Source organism: Struthio camelus, chromosome 1 (genome assembly GCF_040807025.1).
Source record: "Struthio camelus isolate bStrCam1 chromosome 1, bStrCam1.hap1, whole genome shotgun sequence".
Taxonomy (NCBI): Eukaryota; Metazoa; Chordata; class Aves; order Struthioniformes; family Struthionidae; genus Struthio; species Struthio camelus.
The window spans coordinates 77,485,829-77,513,719 of NC_090942.1; the positions used below are offsets into that span (position 1 = coordinate 77,485,829).

The 27,891-nt window shown below is 43.1% G+C and overlaps 1 protein-coding gene and 1 long non-coding RNA gene across 3 annotated transcripts; one reads left to right on the forward strand and one right to left on the reverse strand.

The window, feature by feature from the left end:
• On the forward strand, positions 1-11,936 carry LOC104146680 (poly(U)-specific endoribonuclease-B). Of its 2 annotated transcripts, none has more exons than XM_068950687.1 (7): positions 1-275; positions 4,976-5,075; positions 6,974-7,070; positions 7,699-7,820; positions 7,909-8,021; positions 9,704-9,857; positions 11,412-11,935. In XM_068950687.1, exons 1-7 carry the CDS (start codon positions 265-267, stop codon positions 11,679-11,681), a joined length of 867 nt encoding a protein of 288 aa, XP_068806788.1. In that variant the 5' UTR covers positions 1-264; the 3' UTR covers positions 11,682-11,935. The 2 variants fall into 2 exon arrangements, with proteins under 2 accessions (XP_068806788.1, XP_068806779.1); XM_068950678.1 differs by lacking the exon at positions 1-275 and adding an exon at positions 4,174-4,309 and having other exon boundaries at positions 11,412-11,936.
• LOC138067831 (uncharacterized) lies at positions 4,114-27,549 on the reverse strand. Its single transcript, XR_011142241.1, has 5 exons — positions 27,291-27,549; positions 23,889-26,997; positions 22,761-22,929; positions 12,990-13,088; positions 4,114-4,246 (listed from the first exon to the last, which is right to left on the reverse strand). It is a non-coding gene; the product is annotated as an uncharacterized lncRNA (long non-coding RNA).
• Positions 27,550-27,891: the final 342 nt, after the last annotated feature.

Below are 27,891 nucleotides of genomic sequence, written 5' to 3' on the forward strand. Positions count from 1 at the left end.
CTTCCTGGTCTGAGCCTGTCTCTGCTGACAGAGGCACGAGACCTGGTACTGTCGTTACCTGCCACGTTTTATTGTGGAGTTTAGCACCTCCTGCTTCTTCCTTGCCTTTCTGCCCTGCCTGTCAACAGAGTGACAGTCCTCAGCAGCCAAGTGGAGTGTGAGGCAGAGACAACTCCATTTGTTGGACTACCGGAAGGATTTCTGAGCTTCAGGTTGGGTTTTCCCTGCTTAGTGTATTTGCTAAGAGAAAAATTTCTTCCTGGCATGGCTAACGGGTAAGAGGAAATCATGTTAATTCTTTTTTAACACCAAGGACAGTGGGAACGGGGTATATTTGTTTGGGAAATATGTGTAAAACGGACTTGGGTGAAATGCAGCATTGCAATAATCCTGCTTCTCATTTCTGTTCTGCTTTAGTAACCCACTTCAATGTAAAAAGTTGGTGAGGACTAAAAAGACAACTGAACCATAGCTAAAGTAGAGTGAAGCTAAAATTGTATTTTACTTGCACATAGCTGATAATGTATAATTGTTTCTCCAATCATCATTTGCCTTGCCCAGGACTTTGTCAGTGTTACTGCATAACTTTGTACTTTTATCGCTTGACAATCAGTTTTCATTTCCACCTACAAAACCTGTCTTATTAATTCTTTTGTCTTTCAAATATCTAGTTTAAACTAAAAAAAACCACTATTGGAGTCAAGTAAAAAATATATATACTGGTATAAGAAAGAGGAAAATCAAGATAATTGCTTATATCTTGAATTGACCCTATGAGATGGTGAATGTATTCCACAACATTAGAACCCAATTTTTTTAAATGACTGAAGACTTGTAAAAGGTTGCTCATCAAACTTTCCAAATGCTTCTGCACCCTCGGCTAAGATTAAAGGATTTTAAGAAAGTGGACGTTGTTCAAAGGACCTGTGAAGATAAATTTCCTTTAGAAAAGGTGTTAAATCAAACCTTCTCCGCAGGGCTCTGTGTGACCCATTTGCAATCTATGTTTTTCTTGATTTGACTTGCTGACCTGATTCGCTGCTGACCCATTAATTCTCTTCATCTCTTGAGTCATTTCTGATTTATCACAATAAAAGATTTCTTGTTGGGGAATTGTTTCCCCAACAGAGTGACAGTTTCATACAAGAAAATCACTGGGAAAAACTGGCATATCGTGTGAATGTTTCATTTGAAAGCAATGACAGCAATGGAGATCCTTTTGCTCTAGCTGTACTGCTATTACCTTAGAGTTACTGTTGCAAAGACCCTCCCCAAAGTCTTCTCAGCTCTGAGTAAGTGCTTTTTTGTTATTGGGCTGGTGTCTTGTGCACTTAAGCAGGTTTGAGCAAGACTGCAACTGCACAAAATCCAACTGGCCAGACTTCATGTGTAGAAATGATTTATTCCAAAGCACAAATCTAACAGCTGAGGGATTTCACTATAGAGAGGGGATTAAAAACTAATGATAAAGATCCCTGAGCTGAGTCATACATGCAATCATATTGAAAATCAGAAGGTAAATACACAATACTCTTTTTTTCAGGAAAACTTTACCTAAATGCTATGTGTCATGGATTTACATAAAGGTGTTGGGCTTCTTCGCTTTGAAGTTGTCTCACCTCATATGTGTAAGTTAAATTATAGGCCTTTTGTAAGAAATACTGTCGAAACAGTTTTTACAAGGTGACTATGTAAGTTGTTAAACAAGTTCTTTGCTTTGGCAGCAATATATTTCTCTTTATTCTAACCTTCAGGTATAATGTGTACAGTTTTTGAAAATGAAAGGGACACCAAAAAGGAGATGAAGAGTCCCTGATGATACTGTGGTAGCACCGAGAAAAAGGAGAGAAAAGGAATTTATTTTATAAAATTAAGTGATTTTAAAGTCTTGGGGCACATTTTCCGAATACAGGAATATGCTTAGCAGGAGTATGTTTATTAAATAAATATGAGGACTGACATCTGTAGGTATGCTCTTGCTGTAACCCTCTTCCGAGTAAAGACACTTAGAGTTTGTCTCTATGAGTGCATGGAATATTCCGTAAAATTTCCGGAAGAGGAAAGACTCCAGCTGCCCTTCATAAACAGCACAAATCTGCCAAGAACAAGCTGGAGGTATTGCAGGAATGACAGATTTCCCATATGGAAAAGACAATTTTTACCGAAATACATATCTACTAAAGTAATCTATACAAAATATTATACATATAGTACAAAATGCCAAAAAAAAGCTAACTCTCCCCCCTAATATTTCACATACCTTGAATGTTCAATAGATAGCACCTCTCCACCACAAGTAGTAACTTAGGCAAAGGTAACAAGGTAAAAGCTCCATTAAACTAGCATGGACGTATTCAAGTAGGTAACATCAGTCGATGCAGTGGAGTAGACGGCAGGAGCATCCAGAAACCAGGAGAAAAGTGACCCAGTAAAATTGCGTCAGTCCACAGCAATATGAATGTAGACAGCATTTGCAGTTTGAAGAACAACTCTGGTAGTCTTCTGTGAACTTGCAGATCTGGTTCTTGGTACTTCAGCTGAGCCAATGAGATGAGCAATTTTCTGTTTAGTGCTGGTCTGTAAGCTCTTCAGAGGAGGAATTGCTATCCTCAAGACTCAGGAAAGATTGTGGAGGTAGGATTGAAAATAAATAAAAATTCTGCTCTTGCTTGCTTCTGTGGTATGTTGGGCAGCTAATTCCCTCTGAAGTTGAGCATGTATCTTGTATCGGCTGTGCAGTCGATATTGCTGATGTGATGCCACAAGCCACACTTCTACTTTAGATGCAGAGCGTGGGGTTGGGCAGAGGCTAAATATATCTGCTCTGTGACAGCCTCCTTCTACTCCAGTGTAAAACCTGTGCAAGTACTTGTTCCATGCAAAAACCTTCCTTCATAGTCACGTTTAACCTAGGCAATAAACGTATCCTTTGGCTCCTATATACTGAACTTTTAGTCCTGCTCCTTCTTTCAGTTATTTCATACCTATTCAAGCCTAGTTCAAAACTCAAGTGATTTTGTAGATTTTCCCATCAACAATAATCTCAAAGTATCGCAGAGGCAGTGTGAAAATGGACCATCAGTGCCTCCAGCATAGTTCAGGTACATGATGGCTCAGATTCCCAGTTGCAGGAGACTTAGGTGTGGCAGCTGAAGTGGTTACAGTTGCCTGCCCTGCCCTTCTGTAGGAGGTTGCTTTCCCCACACTGAATATCAGATGTTCTTCACCCTCGTGAGCTGCTGCAATTTATCCTCTGGTGCATTAAGGTAAAGAAGCTGGTTTTGGCTCTTAACTCAGGAGTGTGAATTTCTTTATGCAGTAAGTCCTCAAGGACTTTTTCGGGACTTCAATCGTACGTTGTAAGGGCTACACCCCACAGTCGATCAGGCAATTCTAGAGAAAAAGTATTGCTCAATAAGGCAAAAACACGTTCCAGTTCTCCAGGCACAGTTTGCTACTTTTTTTTTTCCATTAACATAGCACGTAGAACAGCAGTTTCTGAGCCAGCCACAAAGCACAGTCCAGTACAGGAGAAGGCATGTAAAATCTTGCTGTAGCGCTTCCGAAGCAATCTACCACCACTTGACTAATGCCCTCTTTTCTGCTATGACTTCTGTGCTCTGCCTGCTAACAACAGGCTGCGCCTGTCTGGCCCCCTTTTCACTCTTCCTTGCTCTCTGGCTGCCTGTTATACAGCTTTCTCTGTGCCGTCACATCTAGGCTGCCACATCAGGAGACTCTTGGTGAACTTACCGTAATATTTGTTTGCTCTTTCTCCTGGACAGTCTGGAATCTGTCACTGGCTGGGGGATGCAGAGAGTATCTCCAGCCTCGCCAGAATAGAAAGAGAGGACATAACAATTATCAGTCAGGAGGTTCAGAGCTGGGCTGAAAGTACCTTGGTCCAGTTTGGGAGAACCAGTTGTTAAAATCATGGCAAGCTGCTCACATGGCTATTTGGGGGGAAAAAATGCCCAAATTGACAAATTTCTGCACTTTTCTTCTTGCATGGAGCAGAAGTTCAGGGGTTCTCTACGGGGCTTCTATGCATGTGCTGGTTTGTAACTGATTAATTCAACTGTCAGTTATTTTAAGACTAATCCACTCCTCTTTCTTCTCCACTGTAATCCGTCTTGACCTTGTGTGTCAGTGTGGACATGGTGTCCTGGAACTGGAGCTACTCTTGGGCAGTTCATCGCAATAACAAGTCTTCCTAGATCTTGCTGATGAATGGATGGATAGATTTCTGAAAACGATACACAATTATGTGGGATAAAAGTCCATTAAAAGGAGGAAAAGACCAGCCTAGGTTTGTATGAGCATTTGGGATCAGTGCACAAGAGAATTTTATTGTATGGAGCCTCTGTGCTTAGAGTCTTAGTGACCCTTCATTACTTTAGCTTTGTGCTAGTGTAACCGTGCACATGGGCAAAGGAGAGCATCTCTGACGTGGGGTCCTGCAGTGCTGAGATGCAGGAAATCAGTAGAAAGAGTGTGTATAAGATTGCTGCTAGAAAAGCAATCATAGAGAGAATTTTTCGCTTTAGGCTTTGTTGAGTAGCGTTGCTGTGTGCTGCCTGCTGATAACAATCTCCTGCTTGCCTGTGATTTGTATATAGAATCCTTCTGAATGAAACACCATCATCTTCATTTTTATTTCAGCGCATGGAAGACAGTAGGGAAGCTCCCTCACAGGAACTTTGTTAAAATATATTCTAAAACAACTTCAGGGAAGAGGCTCAAATTCCCTTACAGATTACTTGCATTCTTTAGGTATTAACGTCAACTGTATGCTATATGGTTTTCACAGCAACACAGACAGCAAGGTGTTGGGAGAAGAGAAAGCTCTCCTGATGACAAATTAGTATCCAGAACATATTTAGAGTGACAGTAAAAGACTCTAGAAGTGACTTTCATAAAGACCTAACAGTATGTGTCTTTTTCAACACGTGTGTTTCACTGTATTTCATGGCAGGAAGGCCTTAAACCATGAACTTTCTAAACTTTTCAATGAGATGTGGGATATGGATGTTAACCGCTTTATGCCTGGGAAAGACTACACAATTGAACTGCAGGTAAGGAACTAAGTAGCATGAGGATTAAGGGCAGGACAGTGTTGTAGGAAAAGGCATGGGTGAAACTGCCTTTTGATAAGAGCTGCCTGTGCTTCATAATTTTCATTAATGGCACAGCCAGGACTTTCTAATGGGGAAGAGTCGCTTAGGGGAGGGAACAGTACAGAGAAGGCAGGAGGCCCAACGTGTTAACGGTTCACACTCTGCCTGGAAGCTGGTTACAAGTGGAGTCCCTCAGGGGTCTGTTCTTCATCCTGTAATGTTTAATATCTTTATCAGTGACCTGAAGTAGGAGACGGAGTGCAACCTTTCCAAGTTTGTAGCTGCCAGCAAACTGGGGGGAAGCAGTCAATATGCTCAAGGGCAGGGCTGCTATTCAGATAGACCGAAACAGGCTGGAGGAATGGGCTGAAGGAACCTCATGAAATTTAACAAGAACAAATGCAAATGAGACAGGGTGCCAAAGAAGTTGTGAAATCTCCATCCCCGCAAGTTTTCAAGCCCCAACAGGACAACATCCTGAGCAACATGGTCTGAATTCAGCATTGACCATGCTTGGAGCAGAAGGCTGGACTAGAGACATCCTGAGGTCCCCTCCACTCTAGATGTTTCTGTGACTGTATGACTGTGTGTTTGCATGTGTGTATGACTGCATGTATGGTCTGAGGAACTTGCACTGAGAGAAAAGATGAGACAGGTCCCAAGTCATTCTTGGGGGGCTGGGGGAGGACCCAGAGGGAAGAGGATCCCTGGGTCTCTCCTGGAGACTGTGGAGTAGCACAGAGATGTGGGTGAGGAGGGTTTTGGGGTAGCTGCCGTCACTCCCAGGGACCTGTGAGGGAGGAGCAGGTATCAGATTTGACAAGCGTCCATTTCACTCCCTGCTGGCTCAGCGTAGTGCAAACATGATCATGCGCTGTGGCCACAAATTGCAGCAGGTCACTGAATAGTCAATATCCAATTGTGTACTCAGACAGGTGCTCACACACTTTACTACAATGTATTATAATTTTCTATTGCTGATAAACTTGAGAGAGGGGTACCCACCGCAGACCAGAACGCGTGTGCTGCAAAACTTCTTCCGTATGGCTTCTCTGTTTCTCAAAACAAGGCTCTAGTTACCCCTTGCCCATGTTAACAAACTGCTACTCACTTTTTTTTTCCTCTCCTTGAGAATGCCCTCTTTGGAGCCAGAACTTGAAAACTGTCAGAAAAAGTCTCCTTTCTGTTTGGGATATGCTTATTTGTAACCTTGATTAAAATGCCCTTAATCATGAGCCAACTATAAGTCTTTGAAAACCTCAGCCAAATGAACGTCTGCCTGTCCAAAGATGCTGGAGCTGCCCAGAGCTGTCTCGGCTCCTCCCTGGCACTGAGGCGATGGCTGGGGCTGTGGTCATGAAGCCAAAAAGAGAAAACAAGGGCTGAGCCTGAGGGAACCTACTCAGGAGTTGGATGGGTTAAGCAATATCAGGGAGGAGAGGAGGATTAGACTGGTTAGCTTGGGGAGCAGGCTTGGCACTCAGGAGAGAAACAATACCTCTACTGCCCCCTCTACGGCCCCATAAACTTTATGCAGTGGGTCTGTGGATTACAAGGGAACAGAGCAGCTAGGTGCCCAGATCTCCTTTTTAAAATGTGTGCCATCACATGGGTAATCACAGTCATCTCTGAAAAAAGAGTCAAAAAACGGAATTTCAAACTCTTGTAATGCCAGAGATTATCTTTTTTCTTGATGGTGGCTGTTCTATAATATCTTTTCTTGTTCCTGAGATGATCATTCATAGCAAAGAATTTTGATAGTATTATGCTTCTTCTTTTGATTATTATGAAGACAACCATTCTATCCCTTAAGTACATTTTGCTCTGTCATTGTTTTATTCTGGTGTTTCTCCTAGGGAAAAGCAGGTGACAGCGCTACCCAAGACAGTGCCGCCAGACATCTGTTTCACTCTGTAAATGAAGAACGCATGAAGAGCATAAAAACTTTTGCAAGTGAGATCTGTTGTTTCGTTAAGGGTGGAAATGACATGGAGAATCTGTCTCTTTTTTTTTTTATGCGCATTCTTAAAATATAACATTGTGTATCATTTGGATGGTGAGATGAGAACGAGGTGAGGATCTTGAGGATGCCTGTCATTTGAAGGTAATTTCCCCAGCATTTGCAATGAGTCATGGAGATTACCTGTAGCCTCAGCCTCAGGAAGAATATCCATTTGTGCCTTAGCCAAAATCTGGATTCCTCTGAGGTTCTTCCAATACAAAATGAAATGGATGAGAGACTCTGTTATTGCTTCAATGTAATTCTGTGTTTTGAAAAAGAAGCCAAATTCCACCTTCCTCATTTGCTCACAGCTCCTAGCCCCTTTCAGAGAGCCCTGAGTCCACAGCTACTGATTGCATTTCTGTCAGCGCTGTACTTCCAGCATGTCTATGAATGTATGTTTCCTTCCCTGTTTTTTATTTTCCCAAGCTACATTCTCTAGGGTCAGTCAAGGAATTGCCATATTACATGGCCTCTTTTTATATGATAGTACTCTCTAATGGCTGGACATAATGGTGTCATTATACATAAGTCCTATTCAACAGGATGAACATGCTGAAAGTTTCTCTTTTTCTGTAGCCTTTATTTCCTTACTGGACAACTATGAGTCATCAACTGGTGTAGCAGAAGTAGTGACTCCAGAAGAAATAGCTGAAAACAATCGGTTTCTTGATGCTATCTTAGAAACTGAAGTAATGAAAGTGAGTAACGCAGATCTTATTTTTTAGTCACTGAAAACGCTGAATTGAAAAGCAAACTGTGTATATGTTTTTGTTTTCCAACCTCCAGCGAGCTCATCAGTATCTGGTTAAAAAAAACCTGGCAGAGCCAAACCTTACTGATTTCAAATCTCAGCTCTATGACATCTGGTTTCAGCTCTATGCCAGAAAAGAAGGAAACAGGTATGTTTGCTTAATAAGTCCCCGGTAATCCTCCCACTCTTCTGATTTATGTAAATATAGGATTGAGTTCTGTGTGTTACATACAGAAATGGAAGGCAGTCTCAGAATATGGCCAAAATTAGGTGTTCGTTGGTCCTGCACAGACCATGTTTAAAGACTTACTGATGATTCAGCTAGTACTGATATGCAGTACTTTTGTGTCAAAGACCTCCTCTGGTTTCCTTATAGCACTATGCCCATTAGGTGTATAATTCTTTCTGTGCAAAAAGATGGTAGGAATTAAAAAAAATTGCTAGTAATTGTTTATAAGCAGTCAGAGAATCACAGAAGAGTTGGAAGGGACTTCTGGATGTCTCTAGTCCAAACCTCCTGCTCAAAGCAGGATGAGATAGAGCAGGTCAGGGCCTTGTCCAGTCAGGTTCTGAGTATGTCCAAGGATGGAGACTCCACAACTTCTCTGGACAATCTATTCTAGTAAAAAAGTTTTTTCTTATATTTCAGTGGAACTTCCTATATTTCAATTTTTGCCCACTGCTGCTCATCCTGTCACTGGGCACCACTAAGAAGAGTCTGGTTTGTCTTCTTTACTCTCCTCTATTAGATATTTTTACACATTGATAAGATCCCCACTGAGCCTGCCCTTCTCCAGGCTGAACAGTCCCAGCTCTCTCAGCCTCTCCTCACATATCAGATCCTCCAGTCCCTTAACCATCTTTGTGGCCTTTCATGGCGCTCACTCCAGCAAGTCCATGTCTCTCTTGTTCTGGGGAGCCTAGACATGGGCCCAGTACTCCAGAGGTGGCCATGCCACCTAGTGCCATGCTGAGTAGAGGGGAAGGATCACCTCCCTCGACCTGCTGGCTACACTCTTCCTAATGCAGCCTAGGAGGCTGTTGGCCGCCTTTGCTGTGAGGGTGCATTGCTGGCTCATGTCCAATTTGTTGTCCTCCAGGACGCCCAGGTCCTTCCCTGCAAAGCTGCTTTCCAGTCTGTTGGCCCCCAGCATGTAATGGCGCATGGGGTTATTCCTCCCCACATGCAGGACTTTGCATTTCCCTTTACTGAACTTCATCAGATTCCTGTCAGCCCACTTCTCCACCCTGTTGAGGGGCAGGGTGCCCCTCTGAATGGCAGTGCAACAGTCTATGCTCTGCAGCAGGCTGAGGGTGTGCTCTGTCCCATGATCCAAGTCAGTAATGAAGATATTAAAACAATATTGGCCCCATTAGCTGCCCCTGGAATACATCCCTAGTGACTGGCTTCCAGCTGGACTTTGTATCACTCATCACAATCCGTTGAGTCCAAAAGTTGAACCAGTTTTCAGTCCACCTCACTGTGCATTTATCTAGTCCATATTTCATCAGCTTGTCTATAGGAATGTTATGGGAGACAGTGTTGAAAGCCTTGCTAAAATCAAGATAAATAACAATATGCATGTGGTTTTAACTAAGAACCTTAATCATCAAATAGAAATTTAGACTTCATGGCTAGATTTCATTGCAAATTTTGTGCAAAGTAAGAAAGAAAACTGAAGAAATCCCAAACAAAACCTGACAAATAAAAAAAAAATTGTTTGTAGATTAACCTAAGCAAAATTGTGTACATTGTGGCCTTTTACCTCAGCCAATCTGAACTATTTAAACAATGAAAAACCTAATTATTATTCTTTTGATTTATTGCAGACCTGATTCCTGTGGTTTTGAACATGTTTTTGTTGGAGAAACAAGGCGTGGTAAACAGATCTTAGGTTTGCACAATTGGGTGCAATTTTACCTTCAGGAAAAGCGTAATCAAATTGACTACAAGGGCTATGTTGCCCGTAAGAATAAAAACAGGGTAAGAATGAGTCGGGTGCTTTTACAGGGGAAACAAATAGATTCACAGAGAATAGCTGTAATAATGAATCAAGGCACCATGACACAGAGCCAGGGTTGAGTTTTTCCTTGTACTCACCTCATTTTTAACTCCCTATAGGATTCCTAAATTTCCTCAGTCACTGACTTCTCCCACTCCTCCTCTTCCCACTGTCATTTGTGGCTATTGCACGTGCAGCTGGTGTCTACAGTTTTGGACTCCTTCAAGACATCCTAATGCTAAAAAGCTCAGAGCAAAACTAGTCCTTCAAACAAAATTCCTTTGCAGTTCCCCTACCTTTAAGTGAAACTAGACAGAAACCTGTTAGTCTACATGCCTTTTAAGCCCCAGTGTAGTAAGTGGCAAAAGGTCCCAAGCTGGGAATGACTAAACCCAGGCTAGAAAAGGTGCTTTCCTGAAGAGGCAAGCTATTCTGGTGTTCAAATAATATGCAGTGTTAGATTCTTATTGCTGGGAGATCTAGGAGCTCAGCCTTTGGAAGCTGAAGCTGTTGAAAAGACTTCTTCAGCTTCAGTGATTTTGGAATTAGACTTATTCTGTGCTGTTGCTTCCTTCTTCCAGCCTAAGGCCTGTAAATCTCAGCTCTGAAAATTATGAGGCACTGACAACTTGCAACTAGAGTACCAAAAAGTGATTCTTAAAAGCTGTTTTAACAGCTGTTTAGCTGTTTGCATTCAAACTTGTGAGGAAAAACAGAAAGCCCAGATCCTTTTGTGCAGAAACTATTTCGAACAGCAGTGCTGGTGTTTAGAGAATTGTAACACTGCTGAAGCTTAAAAGGATACCAATGAACCTCTATGCTCCAGAGGACAGGGAAAAGGCTCTGCTCCAGCTATAGGAACCTGGAATATTGTCCTTGAATCTATCACAGAAGCTCAAAGAAGCCTGTTCTATATCTTCGTCTCTCCAGAGCATAGGTTTCAGACTTTCTAATTACAGATCAGCTGCCATTGAGGCAGCTGGCAATGAGCTAGAGAGAGATCCAGACTGGGACAAGCAAAGTTGCTCAATGGAGTTGGACACTCATTGATAACACTTATTTCTCAATGAGTATTGCTATGAGCTGGATGACTGTTATTTCTTGGCCTTCTATAAAAACACCAAATATAACTCATTTCAAATGGCATTCAATATAAAGGAGTTTATTCTATTTTGGTATCTTTTGGGGAACAGGAATAGATGAAAAAACAAGGGCAGTGGCCTAAACTGCTTTTTATCTATTGTCATCAGAGGTGTAAGAATACTTTTGATGGGAAAGATAAAACAATTCTCAAGGTCTGGAACCATAACAGGAACCACTTACATCCACTAAAATTTAAAAGGAGTCTGAACTGTGAGGTCACATCTGGAACAGTTCTTTTACATCCCTCATTCCCAGTGCTCACTCTTGACACAAACCCCTGATGGTAGAGTGACTGAATCCTGCAATGCCTTCTAAAATCCGGAATCTAAAATTTTATCTGTCTAGTCACAACTCTGTTGGAGATTATTCCATTGTTTTGTTTCTGCTTTCAGCCTGACAAAGATGACCAAGTTCTGAGCCTCCAGTTCACTTGGAAGGGCTCGGTAAAGCCAATTGGAAGCACCTTTATTGGTGTCAGCCCTGAGTTTGAATTCGCCCTTTACACCATCGTTTTTCTGCTGTCTGAAGAAAACGTCACACGTGAAACAGTGAAGATAGAGGAATATGAGCTACAGATAGTTGTTTGTCACCATGGGCAGCACATTGGAACAGCCTATCCAGTACTCCTTGGCACCGATCGTGAAGACTTGCACCGACAGTGATCAGGAAACATTTTTTTTTTTGAAGGAGTAAGTTAGTATGTTGTTTCATGCAATTTATTTCTAGTAACACTTTATAAATCACACATTTTTGGTCTTCAATAAAGTGTTCAATGAATAGCGTGCCATGGTTCTGTGTGACCCACCTTGAAATATGCTTCTCCTCATATTAAAGGCTCAATTACATTTGTATCAGCTTTCCTTCATGCATTATAATTCTATACTTCTTCAGCAGATAATGGAAATTTTTAAAAGGCCATATTAAAATGAATAGACACACTTTTATTTTTTTGTTAACTACTGCATGTCTGAGAGAGCATTAATTATACATTTGGTATACCTTTCCTTCAGGACAGGAACTTTGATTTGGCACAAGGGGAATCACTTTAGGTTTTTTTCCTTCTCATGTTTTCACTACTGCAATGCCCTGGACATGCAGGAAAAACATCCAGATGTGATTATTATCATTAAGATTAACCGCAAGTTTATCACTCTATTGGCTCTGCCAGGTTTTTGCCTACTTGTGGAAGCCACAGTAGGCTTTTTTCTCGCCTAACTTTAGAAGTCTGTAGTATAGGCACCTATGTTCTCATCAGAGTCAGTGTCTTTCCTTTGATGTCAACATGTCTGCCCCTGCTCTTCCAAAATGTATTCAATACCCCAATGAAAGGAATGTAATTCTTTTCCTTCTCATGCCCACTCAGAAACAGGCAAATGCTGTGACCCTCAGCGAGTGTGACAAGGATTAGTGACTCACATGCTACAATAGTTTCTTCAACAAAGCAAGGAACCTGCTGGTGAAGATTTGCTGACAGCATATCCTTCGCAAAATACTGCATATAATTTTCATCAACTTGCACACTAAAGAGCCTTACTAATGTAATCAGTGATGGTAATACACAAAGGAAAAAGCACAAAACAAAAATTACAAAGCCTATCGACATACATTATTGCATAAGGTAAAGGCTGACATATAAGTGACGGCAAGTTTCCCTTGCTCCAAGCACAGAAAGGCTAAAACATGGTATAAAGGAAAAGGACCTAAGGCCTGTTACCAAGGAATATCTTGTAACCAACCCCCTCATCCAAGGACTTCAACCATTCTGCTGCTGTCAGATCACCACATACTCATATCTACCCAGGGTGTCCCTAAAAGGGTACTGGAGTGCCCTGCAGTGAGTGAGCAAAGAGGTTCCTAGACTAAGGGATGTGCTTCACTGATACTCCTTTAGAAGCAAAACCATGAGCAGCAAAAAAAGGAAATAACCAAAACTGGATGATGTCACTGAAATTCAGGTAAAACAAACTTACATGAAGCCAAACATGCATTGACAGTTTCTAGACTCCTCTATTTTTCAAACTGCAACCGCAGACACTCATAAGAAGTCCCTGAAACCTGGCAAATCCATCCTAATAGAAAAAATATACACTGTTGAGTGATACTGTTACGAGACATTATCAGATCTTAGTGACAGTTCAAGTAGCAATAAGAAATGGCAAGAAATAAACTGTACAAATTCTTCAAGGGCACACATTTGGTGATGTCAGAGAATGAAAGGTTACATTTTCAGTTTATACTGAAAGCAATTAGAGTTGTTTTTACATAATTACATTAGAACTGTATAATTCTGCCATTATGTCTTCTATGGAAGGGCTTAAACCTCCAGGCCTAAACATTAACATAATCAGTACAAGCAGCTGACTTAGCCAGAGGGGATCAGATGTTTACAGGGAAATTGTGACTGTGTATACTGGAGAAGTGTGAATGTTGTTTGCAAACTAGAACATAAATTAAGGATGTGAATAAGGAGCTTCCTTTTTTTTTTTTCCTTCTGTGATTTAATTGTTACAGCTTATGCTTAGGCTATTAGCAGATTTAACAAATAAAGCTAGATAGAACTGCATATAAGCAGAAAATTACAGGAAAGAAGGTGCAAGTAGATTATCTAACCATTAGCAAATGCACTTGCTAAGCAAAAGGGGAGATGAGGGAGGGCGGCAAGTAATAAAAAGAGAGGCACAGACTAAGTATTCAGATTTGCATCAAATGTTACAAGCAGAAAACCGCAAAAGAGACTACCCAGGCACTCACTGGTTTCCTGCACAAAATGACCAGGAAGGGTGGTTACCCGAGTGTCTGTGACTTTGGCTGTCCAGAGCTCATGCTTGCTGTTAAATGCACTGTTTGACTTGACAAGCAGGCTGCTCTCTCCTAAGCTGACTAGGCTGTACCTAGGCTCCCAGCTGAGCACAGGGAAGCAACAAACCCAGCTCCTAGACCGTGAGGGGGAGAGAAGCTGAACCGCTGAGCAGGAAGCTGCTAAGTCTATAGAAAGCAGAAATGAGAGTCAATTTAGGACTTAAATATTCTATCAGTTTACAACAGTTATGAATAGGAGGACCGCTGGGAAAACTAGAGATGTGATCATGTGCTCCCACAGCACGGAAAGAGGAACTGCAGCCACCAACAGCATTGCAGCAGGCGTATTCCCAGGCAGAGGAAGGAAAATCCCCCTTCTAGTCTTGTGAGCTGTCCAAACCAGTCTTAAAAGAAACATATCCAGTGCCCATCCTGTGTTCCACATAGTGCATATCCCTGGGGTGGTTGGGAAGAAGACTCAAGCCTCATAGCTCTGTGTTCGGAGAAGACCGTGTACATCCTCTGCCCTCGAAACCTTTCCACTCCCCTCCTTTGTGTGTGTGTGCCTTGGGTTAGCTTCTTGGCCCCTACATCAGCTCAACCGCACCCAGCAGTGGCAGAAAACTGAGGGTGGCTCTCACACTGGTCCCTGAAGAGGGGAACCTCTAAAAGAAACGTAACGCATATCTCCCCTCTGTTACTAACTGCATTGGACTGAGAATGTAAATCTTTGATATCCCTCAGAATATGCTTAAATGCGGTGTTACAAGAGAGACTGGCTTAGAGAGGTTGTTCAATTGGGCAAGATGCTCTGGAAGGTGCCCCTAATAGCCAGCATTTTAAAGCAACAGCCGTGCCCTCTTGTGGCCAATTCGACCACCATTCCTGCAGTTCTCTGCCTTAAAAAAAGTCTCCTCTATACCGTATTCCTGAAAAGCAAAGCAATGCTGTAACCCAGGGCACAGTTTTGTGAGCTTCAGCTCTCTGTGTCCCAGCTGCATACCCATTTATGTGGAGAATAAAGGTCTCCAGCTTTGGACTGAAATCCTGTAAAAAAGCAGCTTGATAGGCATTTAAGGCAATGCTAGTAGCTAAATGTGTTCATACAGTGGGAGTTCAAGAGACACTACATTAGCTCTTTCCGTATTAAGGCTTGTGAGCTAGGTATGGAAATGGCCTTTGCCAGCCAGAAAAAAATGAGGGCTTTTTTTTCCATACAGGGGATAGTTTAGGAGAATAGATTATCCAAGTAAGACTTTGTTTGGGGAAATGGGGAACTTTTGTGGATAAAAGCAACTGACAGAAGAATGAAAGGTATTTATAACCCACCTGCAGCGCACTAAATCAAAGGCATATATCAGACAAGTGTTGAAGTTGTTGCTAGCCTCTCTGTGGAAGGTCTTGAGTAATTTGACATGGCTATTCAGGACAGTAAATAAAACATGCGGGAAGAAAACTGGAACTCTGCGAAAGCAAAGTGAGGAACTGAGACCTGAGAACAAATGGATGAAAGACCAGCCAGCAGTGTGCTGAGATGGCCTGTGTGCAGCATCTGTGATACCAAAAATCCAGGCAGAAAGCCCTGTGTGGAGCACAAACCCAGTGCCTCAGAAGGAGCGAGAGCAGCAGTTTTGGCCAAGCAGCCAAAAGGGCAGTTGAAATACAAAAGCAAGTGTGATCCCTTGAGCCCATCAAGGGAGGTACTGCTGGGGAAGCAAAGGGTGGTTGCAGCCTTTAGCATGGGATCCAGAGCTAGAGGCATTGAGACTGGGGCTGGGCTGGGGATATCTGTTACAACAGAGATCCTCCAGAATATGTCCCAAATCCAAATCTAGCTTTACAGGCCAAGTAAAACTATAGTGAGATTCTTTAATTAGTCCCTTGTTTTCTTTCTCTTATCACTGCATGTTTCCTTTGTCTAATTTTAAATATCTTAGTTTATTAAACTTTATGGTGGAGCCACTAAACATATGGTTCATGGTGGATCAAGTAGAAACACACCAACATAGATCGGATCAGCCTTGGAAGGAGTGATTTCACCAGACTCTGTAAAAGCTTTAGGAGAATAAGCCAAGTACCGTTGACCTTAGTGATGTCCTGTCAAGTAAGTATGTGAACATATGAGTATAAGAGCATCCAAGAGGCCTGCGTAAAAGTCATACAAATGCAGTAATAAAAACAGAAGGAAAAAGGTCCAGCAAAGTGCTGCTACATACTCAGGCAGCTGTTAGGGAAATAAGATGTTGCAAATATGTACAGAGGACAGCTATGGCACCTGTCTATAAGTAAATCTTTCTTAATTAGCTACACCTTTATGTTTCCAGAATTAACCCTGTAACATTCAATTTTACTTTTTATGTGCTTTTTAGAAATAAGTTTTCTCCTAGAATAAAAGTAAGAGTAGTAGAAATACCCACTAGTATAGTTAGAAACAGTTTGTCCAACAGCATAATACAGTATTGGATAGGCACTCCATGCGGTAAGAAAAATTTCAAGCAAACCGCAGCAAATCGTCAAGGAATGCAACCCTGCGATCCTGTGATCTTAGATTTATATCTGTGGGGAAGGAGAAAGGAAGGTCACCTTGAATCAGAGTAAATAATGGTAAATATTCAGGTGTAGTCATGGAAGGAACATTACCCTACCGTTCACCTGAGCTGAGTTTCATAGCTTTGGAAACACTGCCTGATTACATCTCGGGTTGATGTGCATCGCTGTGTGAAGAATGATGCTTCTGGAAGCATTCAGAGCTGCATAAGCATACGATTCATTAAACCAGGAGGGAGCCCAGAAGTATGCATGTGACATAGCACACCTCCGACTGAACACATACATTAATATGTGCGGCTTAAGACTTCAGTGGAGGTAGCTTTTCTAACATAGGTGATCCAGCAGCCAATGAGGAGAGGTGCTCTGCTGGACCTCATACTTACAGACAAGGAAGGACTGGTTGGGGATGTGAAGGCCAGAGGCAGCCTTGGCTGCATGACCATGAAACAGTGGTGCTCGGGTTCCTGTGAGCAGGAAGCAGGGCAAAAAGCAGAATCACAGCCGTGGTCTTCAGGAGATCAGACTTCATCCTGTTCAGGGATCTGCTTGGGAAAATCCCAAGGGATACAGCCCTGGAGAGAAGAGGCATCCAGAGAGCTGGTTGATACTCAAGGATCACCTCTTCCAAGCTCAAGAATGGTTCATCCCAACAAGCAGGAAATCAAGCAAAGGCAGCAGGAGGCCTTCCTGGAGGAACAAGGAGTCCCTGACTAAACTCAAACGTAAAAAGAAAGTGTACAAGAGGCAGAAGTAAGGACAGATGACCCAGGAAGAATATAGAGACGCTGTTCAAACGTGCAGGGATGGGTTTGCGAAAGCTAAAGCCAATCTGGAGCTGAATCTGGTGAGAGATGTGAAGAGCCAAAAGAAAGGCTTCTGCAAGTACATAAGCAGACAAAGAAAGGCTAGGAAAAATCTGGGCCCACTGCTGAATGGGGCAGGGGACCTGGTGACAAATGGCACCAAAAAGGCAAAGGTACTGAACGTTTTCTTCATGTCAGTCTTGATGCTTAACACCAGACTTCAGTAATTCCAGCCCCCTGAAACCAGAGGGGAAGTCTGGAGCAAGAAAAACTCACCCATGGTGGAGGAGGATCAGGTTAGGGAACATTTAAACAAATTGGACATATACAAGCCCATGGGACCTAACAGGATGCACCTGTGAGTGCTGAGGGACCTGGTGGATGTCATTGCAAGGCCACTCTTGATTATCTTGGAAAGATCATAGTGATCAGGAGAGATTCCTGAGGTCTAGAAAAAAAGCAAATGTCACTCCTATCTTCAAGAAGGGCAAGAATGACGATCTAGGGAATTACAGGCTGGGTCAGCCTCACCTTGATCCCTGGGAAGGTGATGGAGCAACTAATCCTGTAGTACAGATACATGAAGGACAAGATGATGACTGGGAGTAGTCAGCATGGATTTACAAAGGGGATATTGTGCTTAGCCAACCTCATAGCCTTCTATGATGAGATGACTGACTTGGAGGATGAGGGGAGGGCAGTGGATGCCATTTATCTTGACTTTAGCAAGACTTCTGACACTGTCTCTCATAACATCCTCATAGACAATCTGAGGAAGGACGGGCTAGATAAATGGTCATTGAGGTGGACGGAAAACCGGCTGAACTGCTGGTGTGTGATTAGCACACTGAGTGTTGTGATTAGCAGCACGAAGCCCAGCTGCAGACCAGTTGCTAGTGGTGTCCCTCAGGGATCAATACAGCGGTCAATACTGTTTAACATCTTCATTAATGACCCGCATGATGGGACCGACTGCATCCTCAGCAAGTTTGCAAATTATGCAAAACTGGGAGGAGTGGCTGAGGCTGTGGAGTCTCTATCCTTGGAGATATTCAAAGCCCAACTGGACACAGTCCTGGGCAACCTGCTTGAGCAAGGAGTGCCATCTTCCAACTTCAGCTACTCTGTGATTCTGTGACTGGTGTTAGCAAGTTTCTGGAACTCACAAAGAGATTGTGGGAAGAAATTTTATGACAATTTTTACAGCTGTTGTTCCCAAAACCGTTGTAGGGAATGTTACCACAGATTTGATCATCTCTCACTTAAGTTATACAGGAAAAAAATGTAAAGATTGTCTCTTACATGGAAAAGAGAGAAGGTGCACAAGTAACGGTCACAGAATCGTTTAGGTTGGAAGGGACCTCTGGAGATCATCTCGTCCAACCTCCCTGTTCAAGCAGGGTCACCTAGAGCATATTGCCCAGGATCACATCCAGACGGCTTTTGAATATCTCCAGCGAAGGAGACTCCACCACCTCTCTGGGCAACCTGTTCCAATGCTCTGTCACCCTCACAGTGAAGAAGTTTTTTCTCAGGTTCAGAAAATCACAAAATCAGTCATGGTATCATCATTTTAGCTTCAGTCTCCTTAAACACAATAAGCAGTAGTTTAAGATTAGTGAAAACAGTAATGCTATTACAGTTAGACAGAGTAGGAAATTTGTTGAATTAATTGAGATGTAAGCTATAACAGCTTACAAAAAAACCAGGCATGCACAACTTCAATTAAGTGCGCTTGCTTAATGGCTTCACGAAATACAAAAAATACTAGAAACTGCTGTTATTTTCTCATACTTTGATAGTATTAGCCTGCTCCCAGTGCAAATGGTATTTAAGGATGGTGGCACGTGAATTTATAACAGAATTTCACTCTCAGAGGAAAATTAGCTAAGGATAGTGATTTTGAAAGCTGACAAACAGCTGCATAGTTTTGAGCATTACAGTCCTAGAAAATCAAATCCAAATGAAAATTACAACTGTTTACAGAGTTGTGCAAGTCATACACTTATCCCATTGATGGTCCTTGGCACTACAATTAATGAATCTATATTAGTGTCACATCACACTTGTATGTATATTAGTCTGACCCTAGTTGTAGCAGGATATTGCCAGATGGTGAACCCTGGAAATATCTGGTCTGTCCCTAAGCTACAATTATACTACAACTACAGTAATGACGATTATTACTACAAACCACTGATGTTTGCATAGCATGTGATAGTGATGCATGCCAATAGGTATTTCACCCAGATGGTATAACAAATCTAATTATTGATGTGAGATGAAGATATGTATAAAAATGTTACCGTCAGCGAAGAACAAATATTCCACATTAACAAAACCTGTCGTATGTGTGAAGTTGTTACTATAATACAGTGCTAGCAATGCAATACTTTCCAACAGAATGTCAAGTTTAATAAGCTTAAGCTAACAATAGATCCTGGCCACCTTTGTGTAGCACTTCAGCACCTATATTTATATCTATCTCAAGCAGCTGGAGCTGCAGGACAAAAAGAGAAATTTTGCTCATCACACAACATGCCGACCATGAGATAGTCAAAGTCATAAAATGAAGTTCAACCTACAACCCCACATCACTGGTGAGATGGGTTTGGGGGGGCAAGTGGTACTCTAGATAGTCCACAAAGGTTAACACGGTTTTTTTCAATACTGTGTTTCACCACATCATAGTTCTTCTCATGTTACATGAGCTATTAGCTGCAGTCACAATATAAGCTGCTTGCTGGGCAAAGCCAAGAGCGCGCTGCTGCAAGCACTACCCCCCCTGAACAAACCCTAGTAGCAGGACAAGACAGAATTTAAATATAAGTGTTGCCACTAAGACACTGAATCCTGCTGGTGGCTGCTAGGACCCTATACTGAGTATAACAATGGCTCAGTAACAAAAGATATCCAGCCATCAAGGAGAAGACTGTAAACCAGAGCCCAGTGCTGTGCGGCTCAGCTGTCTGTGAGCCAAAGGCCAGTTTTGTGATGCATGGATGTGTGATCTTCGCTCAGCTTTAATGAGAAAAATCACTGTTAAGCTTTCAGGGAGAGAACATGTAAACTACAGCCTGCAAGATAAGGGAAGCAGGAACAAAGACAGAGGTGAAATTGCTGAATCAGTAACTAGCCAAAAAAAAAAAAAAAGGAGAGAAAAAAGAGAGTCAGAAGATGGAAACTCAGCAAGACTGAGGATTGGTCCATTCCAAGGAGTAATGGAGGCCAACACTTTGCAATCTGGCTGGCAACTGTCTGGCCAGCGGAGACTCAGCAGCTGTTGCACCAGCGTGGTGACCTGGTAGCGTATTTACTATATGTATTAGCCAATAATTGTGTGCTGTGTATAATTCTGGTTACAAGCCTCAGTGCACAACAAAAGCTGTCCAAAAAAAGTGACCCGAAGAGCAGAGGATTACAGTGCTATACTGAGAAGCTGCTCCTTTCACGCTATAGTCCCTGGGTGACAGAGTCAAGAGAGCGTTAGAAAAATATCTAAAACAGAACTGAGCAGCTAACAAGCAGCGGATGCCAAAATGTGGGTGACAGAGTCCTAAAATACAACCGGTGTAGAAGCAGATGAACTAGCTGGCTCTTAGAGCTGCAGCCCTTCCATTAGCACCATCCTACACTGCTTGCAGGCTCCGGGAGCAGTTACGTGATCAAGCAATTACCCCATTCCACACTTCAACGGCTTTGGTCCGTTTTTTCTCTGAGGAAACTCAGAACTAGCTTTTCCTCATCCAAAGGAAGAAGTTGCTTCCCCTACCTGGAATTCCAGCCCAGACTGCTAAATAAAAGACAACACAGGATCATAGGCTAATTCTGGCTGGAAAGGACTTCAGGAGGTCTCTAGTCCAACCCCCTGCTCGAAGCAAGGTCAGCTGTAAAATCAGACCAGGCTGCTCAGGATTTTGTCCAGCTCGATCCTGAAAACTTCCAAAGATGCAGTCTGCACAACTTCTCTGTGCAACCCGTTGCACTGCTTGACTGTCCTCATGGTGAAAAAGGTTTTCCTTATATCCAGTCGGAATCTCTTCTGTCTGTTGTCTCTCATCCTCCTACCATGCACCCTGGAGAGGTGGAGTCTGAGAAGTGGAGGCTGGCTCCATCTTCTTGGTAGCTTCCTCACAGGTACGGGAAGGCTGCTATTAGGTCCCCCAAAGCCTTCTCTTCTCCAGGCTGAACAAGCCCAGTTCCCTCAGCTTCTCCTCATAAACAGGGTATGGTCAACATACATACCTTAGCTTCCAAATATCTCTTGGGCAAAGAAGTTCTAGGTAGGGTCATTCAGGCAATCCCAAGGCAGAGCATTAAAACCTGTTAAATACCTCAGTCTCCTTTACTTTATGCTCCCTCCCTTTAGATAAGCGCCTCAGAAAAGAACGAGCACAGAGGAGGTGACACGTTCCCAGCAGCGTAAGATGTAATTCCCATGAGAATTAATTCCCACAGGAATTAATGTAATTGTCATGTAATTTCCATGGGAATTAACATGTAATTCCTATGCAATTCTCACGAGCTTGTGCTATCCCTAACCCTACCCCTATTCTACCGAAGGACAAGTCACAGAAGAGTGTTTTTCTATGCTCAGAGCTGGAGTGAGAGAGATCCTGTACAGTACAGTTCACCCTCTGAGCCATCTCTCCTGTGACAGCAGAGAAGTAAAAACCACAGAAGAAGCAGCTGGGGAAAACAGTAGTCTAACCCTCTCCACCAGTCTGGATGATGCTACGTGTGGATGGCAAACTTCACTAAGTCATTCCCACTTCAGCATCACAGAACCAAAAACCATAACCCCTGGACTCAAAAGAAATGAAAGACAGAGACAACAGCAGAGCTGGAGAAAGCGCTTGACAAATCACATCATTTCACAAGACCTGATTATCCATCCCTGCATTTCAGCACTGGCCCGTCTGAGGCGCAGACAGGGGAATAGGGAGCCAGGATGTGCATCACAACGGAAATGTGCTCCAACAGGAGGGCAGCAGCAGAAGCTATCAGACCAACTGCCTTTTATCAGCCACTTGAGGGCACTGACAAGGACATGAGATCTCCTGCTTTAAAAAAAAAAAACACTCAGTGCCTTGAATTCCTCTCTATAGAAAGCACACAGCTTCAGGGTGTGAGGAACAATGCTCAAACCTAAGTCTCAAACCTAAGTTAAATCTAGAAGAGTTGTTATTGCTCATGATTAGCCTTCACCTTGACAGACTCTAGAAGTAGCTTCAGTTTTTCAGGCCTGCAAGCTGTTAGTTCAAGGCAGCTCAAGAGCTGTTGTAACTTCACTATTCTCTGCCAATTAAGCCTCCTGAATATTTAAACAAACGCTGAGAACACTGTTATGAAGAATTGACCTGAGGGGAATGTAGGTATGGAGAGATTTTTTTTTTCCCCTCTTCCCTGGAAGGCAATCTGCTCTGCAGCCAGCCAAAAGCAGGTCTGGTAAAATCAAGTCAGTCAATGACAGAACGTTCTGCCAGGACCTAAGGAGGCTTGCATTACATTTTAGACTTAGCTGCCGTGTTCAAATCCCTCTTTAAGCAGAGACCTCGTTGAAGAAAAGTGTTTTTTTCACCCTCTTACCTCAGCAGCGCGCTGCTTGCTTCTTCCTGATGAGCCTTCCAGAGGAAGAAGCCCAACTCTTTCGAGCAGCAAGTCTGGCAAGGGTCCACACACGTAATTTGAGCTAGAGCTGCAGCTCCGCTGCCTTGTTTCTGACAACGTGTAACAACAACAATGCAGGTTAAAGAACCTGAGAAATGAAGCAGAACACAGGCTATTTCCTTATGTTTTGATAAAGAAGCACCTTCTTTTCCTTTCATCAGCACGCGTCGTTCCAAAATCATGGCGGGAGAGCGTGACCTTTAAGCGTTTCCTAAAAAAACCCCAACAACTTCCTGGTGAAGTTGTCATTAGACAGGACAACCTTACTGTAAATGAGGAAACAAACAAACAAAAGTACCAAAATATACTCGAGGGCATTTCATCCCAGTAGAAAACGGTAAAGGAGGAAACGGCAAAACAAAGCAGCGCGCGCTTTGAGCTTCCTTACAGGAAACCCGTGGACTTTTTACGCTCTAAGCCACGTCTCTTCTAACCCAGGCCTAAAGCCAGAAACTTATGAAAACCTTCTAGCCTACAGAATCTGTGGCCTATACTAGTCAGACGATGTCCCACTTGACAAAGGGCAGTGAAGGGCTAGGGCACAGTGAAAAAAAGTCCTCCTAAAATTCTCTCCACATAGGATAATGAAGGGTCATGCTCCAGTGGCAGCCTCATAGCTGAATTTATGTTCATGATTCTCTATATCATTTAAAGCTACGAGAACCTGACCTGATTGCTGTAAATCAGCTTATGCAGTCTTAGTTGGAGCCTGGTTTGATCTTTGCTGTCTTCCATCTTTAAACATTTCAGTAAAACATGAGCATGTAAGTAATGCAGTACAGCTGCTTTCCTAGGGCTGCTATCGTCTTCGTTGCTCCTTCTTACACTTTAAACTAAAATCTTTTAGTATATGAAAAACCCATTGAGAATATGATAACTAAACAGTGATGATCTCACTAAAACTGTTCACAGAGGAAACACCAACTTGATATATTTTTTCATGCTTTTAGAGATCCCATTTAAACTACAGCATCACAGTGGAAGAACCTCTTCCTTCACTCAAGAATTCAGACTCCTACCAGGACTAATAACAAATATTAGACTTACAGTCTGTACATATCATATCACCACTGAAGTGCAGGACGAGGAAGTAGCTCATTACTTGTTCACCCTCACGTGAAATTACGAAGAACTGGAACTTTCTCAGCATCTTTGCTAGAAGTCTCTCCTTCACTGCTCTTAGACATGACAGAGTTGTTTCCTGGAAAACACACTATTAGGACCTCATATATTGTATTGTTTGGCTGCTCTGGAAAAATGCCAGATGGACTTCTATTTTGAACAGGTACAGATAATATAGATTGGTGGGCTCTAGAAAAGAAAAGACAGTGGTCATCACAAGGCTAAGTACCACAGGGGAAGAGATCTGGCTGGCTCCTTTTGCAGTAAGAGCAAATGCACCTTTAGCTTAATGAGTATATAGTGAGACAAAGCGCTGCATGGTATGGAGTAAACAAGTCCCTGCCACGAGGGGAGAGTTGGGGTGAGCCAGGCGCACCAACACCTGCAGCTCAGACAAACCTCTGCACGTAAGCCTGCAGCAGGAGTCCAAGAAACAGGTCGGCAGCAGCTGGTGAACTAGCTATAAGCAGCAGCCTCACAAGGCAAGAGGATAAGCAAGTAAGTCAAAGCTCAGTTTTAGGTTCACCCTTGAGCTTTCTGCCCCATGCTATTTTTGTATCCTTCTGGACTTGCAGGACTGGTTGGGGTTACTGGAAATGTACCAGAACAATGGACTTCAAGTCTTATCTCTAGTTCTAAGCATTAGCTTTCACCTGGGTTTAAACATTTCTTTGGAACCATTCCCAGCCCTCATTTGGGTAATGGCCCGGCTGAAGTTATAACAGCCTCAGCCCTGAAAGGACACAAGAGCTAACCCAGAATGCCCCGTATCCAGCATGCTGCTAGCTTTACATGTAACCTGTTAGATGCCAAACCTGGTACATAGCTAGCTCTGCTGCCCACTTCCCCAGTAGAAAGAGGCCATGTAGTTTATGCAGGCTTAGCTGGTCACCTTGTTATCAACTTGCCAATGATGACGACTTTTTGGACGCACAATAGGAGGGGACCTTGCTGTCTGAAGATCAACAGATACGTTAGTAGTTGCAGACAGGGAGGCTCAGGCATTCACTAGCACAAGTTAAGCTTGCTTTACAGACTTCTCTCTCATCGCAGATATTGTCTCTGCCCAGCTGCTAGGTTTTCATTGCTGTAGATTAATTATGCTCCCAACTGCAGCTCATGGACATGTCCTCAGAGATCTGTCTTTATTCCAGGTGCCAAATCTCTTACGGGCATTGTTCTCTCTCCAGCTGGCCAGAAGAGGTCCTCTTTCCATAGCGTATGTAAGATCTACCCTCTCTTGTTTCTGTTCTCTGGTTGGATCACCTCTGGTGACAGCAGGTGCTTTTTGCACCATCCCGTTCCTATGGGGAATGGCTGGAACTAGCGATTCCCAGGGCCAGAAACAGCCAGAGACCGTTAGCAGACTAAGTGGGATGTTGCTGAGCTAACTCAGAAATCATGTAGGAAGGGATGGATAGAAAGATCATGGAGAAAGGCGGACGGATGAAGTAGGGAGCATTGCTTGGTCTGGCACTGTTACAAGATCCTTAGGATCCCACGGTGAAGTGATCGTGAAGCAACATGCCAATGGATGGCTTCGCTGAGCACCTTGCCAAGAAAGGGACTGCTGCACAGTTTCCTCCACCTCAAAGGTACTACCCGAGCTCCAGTTCAGATCACACTACATAGTACTGAACGGTGAAAAATGATGTGCACGTGACTTACTTGGTAGGAAAGCACCAATGAAAAGGTCTGCAGGAAAAGATGTCTCGTAGCTACAAGAATCCAAAACATATTCTGGTGTGGATAACACTTTGTTACCCCAAATCCCTGTTGCGCATACAAACTTAACATGGCAAAACTTTCTCGGCCCTGGGAGTTCCTAAGCTGGCTTTAAGCTACTGTAAAAACGTAGCCTAAGATCTCTATATCATTGTAATGACATGTAACTGAGCTTTTCTCTTCTCACTGTTGGGCTATATCGAGCAGAGTAGGGTAACAGTTATTCTATTCTGCAAGTCCTGTTACAAAAGCACAGCAGCACAAAGGCAATTCCATATGAACAAGCAAACAAAGTCAGGATGGTAGATTCGCTATTGCTCAGTTACTACTGCAAGCTCATTCAGGCAACCTGGCATTTACCTTACCTACTACTGTTTCATGCTGCCTGGGAAAGGCATTTTCCTTAGTTAAATGAACTTTCTAGTGGGCGTTTTCACTGAAGATTTAGGTTCTCCAGTTTATCTACCTACATAACTGTTGAACTCTTTCTTATTATTACATACAAAGGCAATATTGGGAACAGAGACTATGCAACAAAATTTTACAAGTGATCTACAGCACTCTCTCCTTGATCTAACTTAGCCAGTCGAAAGTTGCAGATACTTTTCTTAAGAGTGCACTGAACTGAGAAGAGTCAATTGCTTCAAGCATTTTCTTCCAGTTCTGCAAAAGTGGAATAAAACGCTGCTTAGGGAACAGCACTGAGTCCTTTGTAGCTTTTCTGGATTTGGAGACCCATGATGATGCATCTTCTTGAAACGCAAGTTGAATGATGTAGGCCCTGATAAATCCATACAAAAACCAGCACGTAAAATTCCGTGCACGTGAAGCCGGGTTTAATAAAAGAAAGAGGCCAGTCAGTAATCTCCAAGCTGGACACCAAGCACAGCGGTGGCATTCTTTAAAATTCACAGGAAGATGCCACCGGTGTCCGCTTAAAAGCCTGCAGGCTTGCACAAATTGATTGCACTGCACTGGATGTTGGACAGCGTGGCTACAAAATGCGGCTCTTGCCTTGTGCTGCAGACGTGGATGCCAGTCAGACAAAGAGGAGGTCATCCAGGTCTGTCAGCCAGATTTCATCTCTGGGGAAGCAGCTCAGGGGAGGGGAACAACAACATTTTGGCATGGAAAACGATCCCCATTGCCAGTCACTTCACGGGGCTGACTATTCTGGAGTGAAGGCGAATGCAGGCCTCCACTCTGAGGGGACACATGAAGAAGAAATTTGGGTTGCTTCACTGCGAAGTCTCCACGAAGAAAGCATCCCCTAGAAAGAGGTAAGACCGTGGGAGTCTGCCAAAAACATCTGGAAGAAAAAAAAAAAAGGGGCAAAATTTGCTTACATTCAAAGACAAACCAAAGTACCAGTTCTTCCCTTGGTCTCCTGCATGACATTATGAAGATGAGGATTAACGCAAGGCAGAGAGACTGCATCTAACTTATCACACAGACACAGGCATCCCATCTTTGCCTCAGACTGATGCTCTTCCAAGAAAAAATAGCAGTCTGGAAAAAAAAGATCAAATGCAACTAAAACACAAGACAACAAAAACAAACAAAAAAAATCAAATACGAAGCAATAACTCAACCATCATTTACCACAGCTGAACCGCAGGAGTTTAAGGTTGCCTTTAAAATATACAGCATTTCCCTGTAACGCATGTAGAGGTCAGAAATCCCAGACTCTTTTCCCAGGTGCTATTCAGTCTCGTAACATGGGGACAACCCCTGCAGAAACAGAAAAACAGCCACGCCATGTTCAGTCCTCAGCGATACCCAGGAGCCTGCCCGAGTTTCAGCATGCCCTACAGTTGCAAAGGAGACGCTTCGGCAGTGCTAACGTCATGCACATGGATGGCTCTTTCTAGCGCACCTGTAGCTGGTGCTGCTCTAGACGCCGGAGCACAGTGCTGGAGGCGCGACCGAGCAGCCCCTGGAGCCCGCTCGCTCGGGGGTAAGGCTGCCTTTTCTCTGCTTTCCTCTTCAGGTGCGGCCACCACGCCTTCTACTGCCCCATGTCTTCTGCACCTCCACCTCCCGCCCCCGCTATCCAGCCATCCTAATATAGCCAAGGTGGAGCAAGTGTTTTTCTGTAGATGAAAAACTAATACAAAAGTAATTTAAAGGCTTCTGGTCTTTCTGCTGCCATAGCTCTGTTTGTTAGATGACAAGCAAGTGAGTTTCTGGGTCTGAGACCAGT

Bases quoted from the DNA above. Each gene is read 5' to 3' on its own strand.
- LOC104146680 (XM_068950678.1), top strand. From the start codon at position 4,266: ATGTGGGATAAAAGTCCATTAAAAGGAGGAAAAGACCAGCCTAG. The intron at 5,076-6,973 runs GTAAGGAACTAA...TGTTTCTCCTAG, and splicing joins ACTACACAATTGAACTGCAG to GGAAAAGCAGGTGACAGCGC. The intron at 8,022-9,703 runs GTATGTTTGCTT...GATTTATTGCAG, and splicing joins GCCAGAAAAGAAGGAAACAG to ACCTGATTCCTGTGGTTTTG.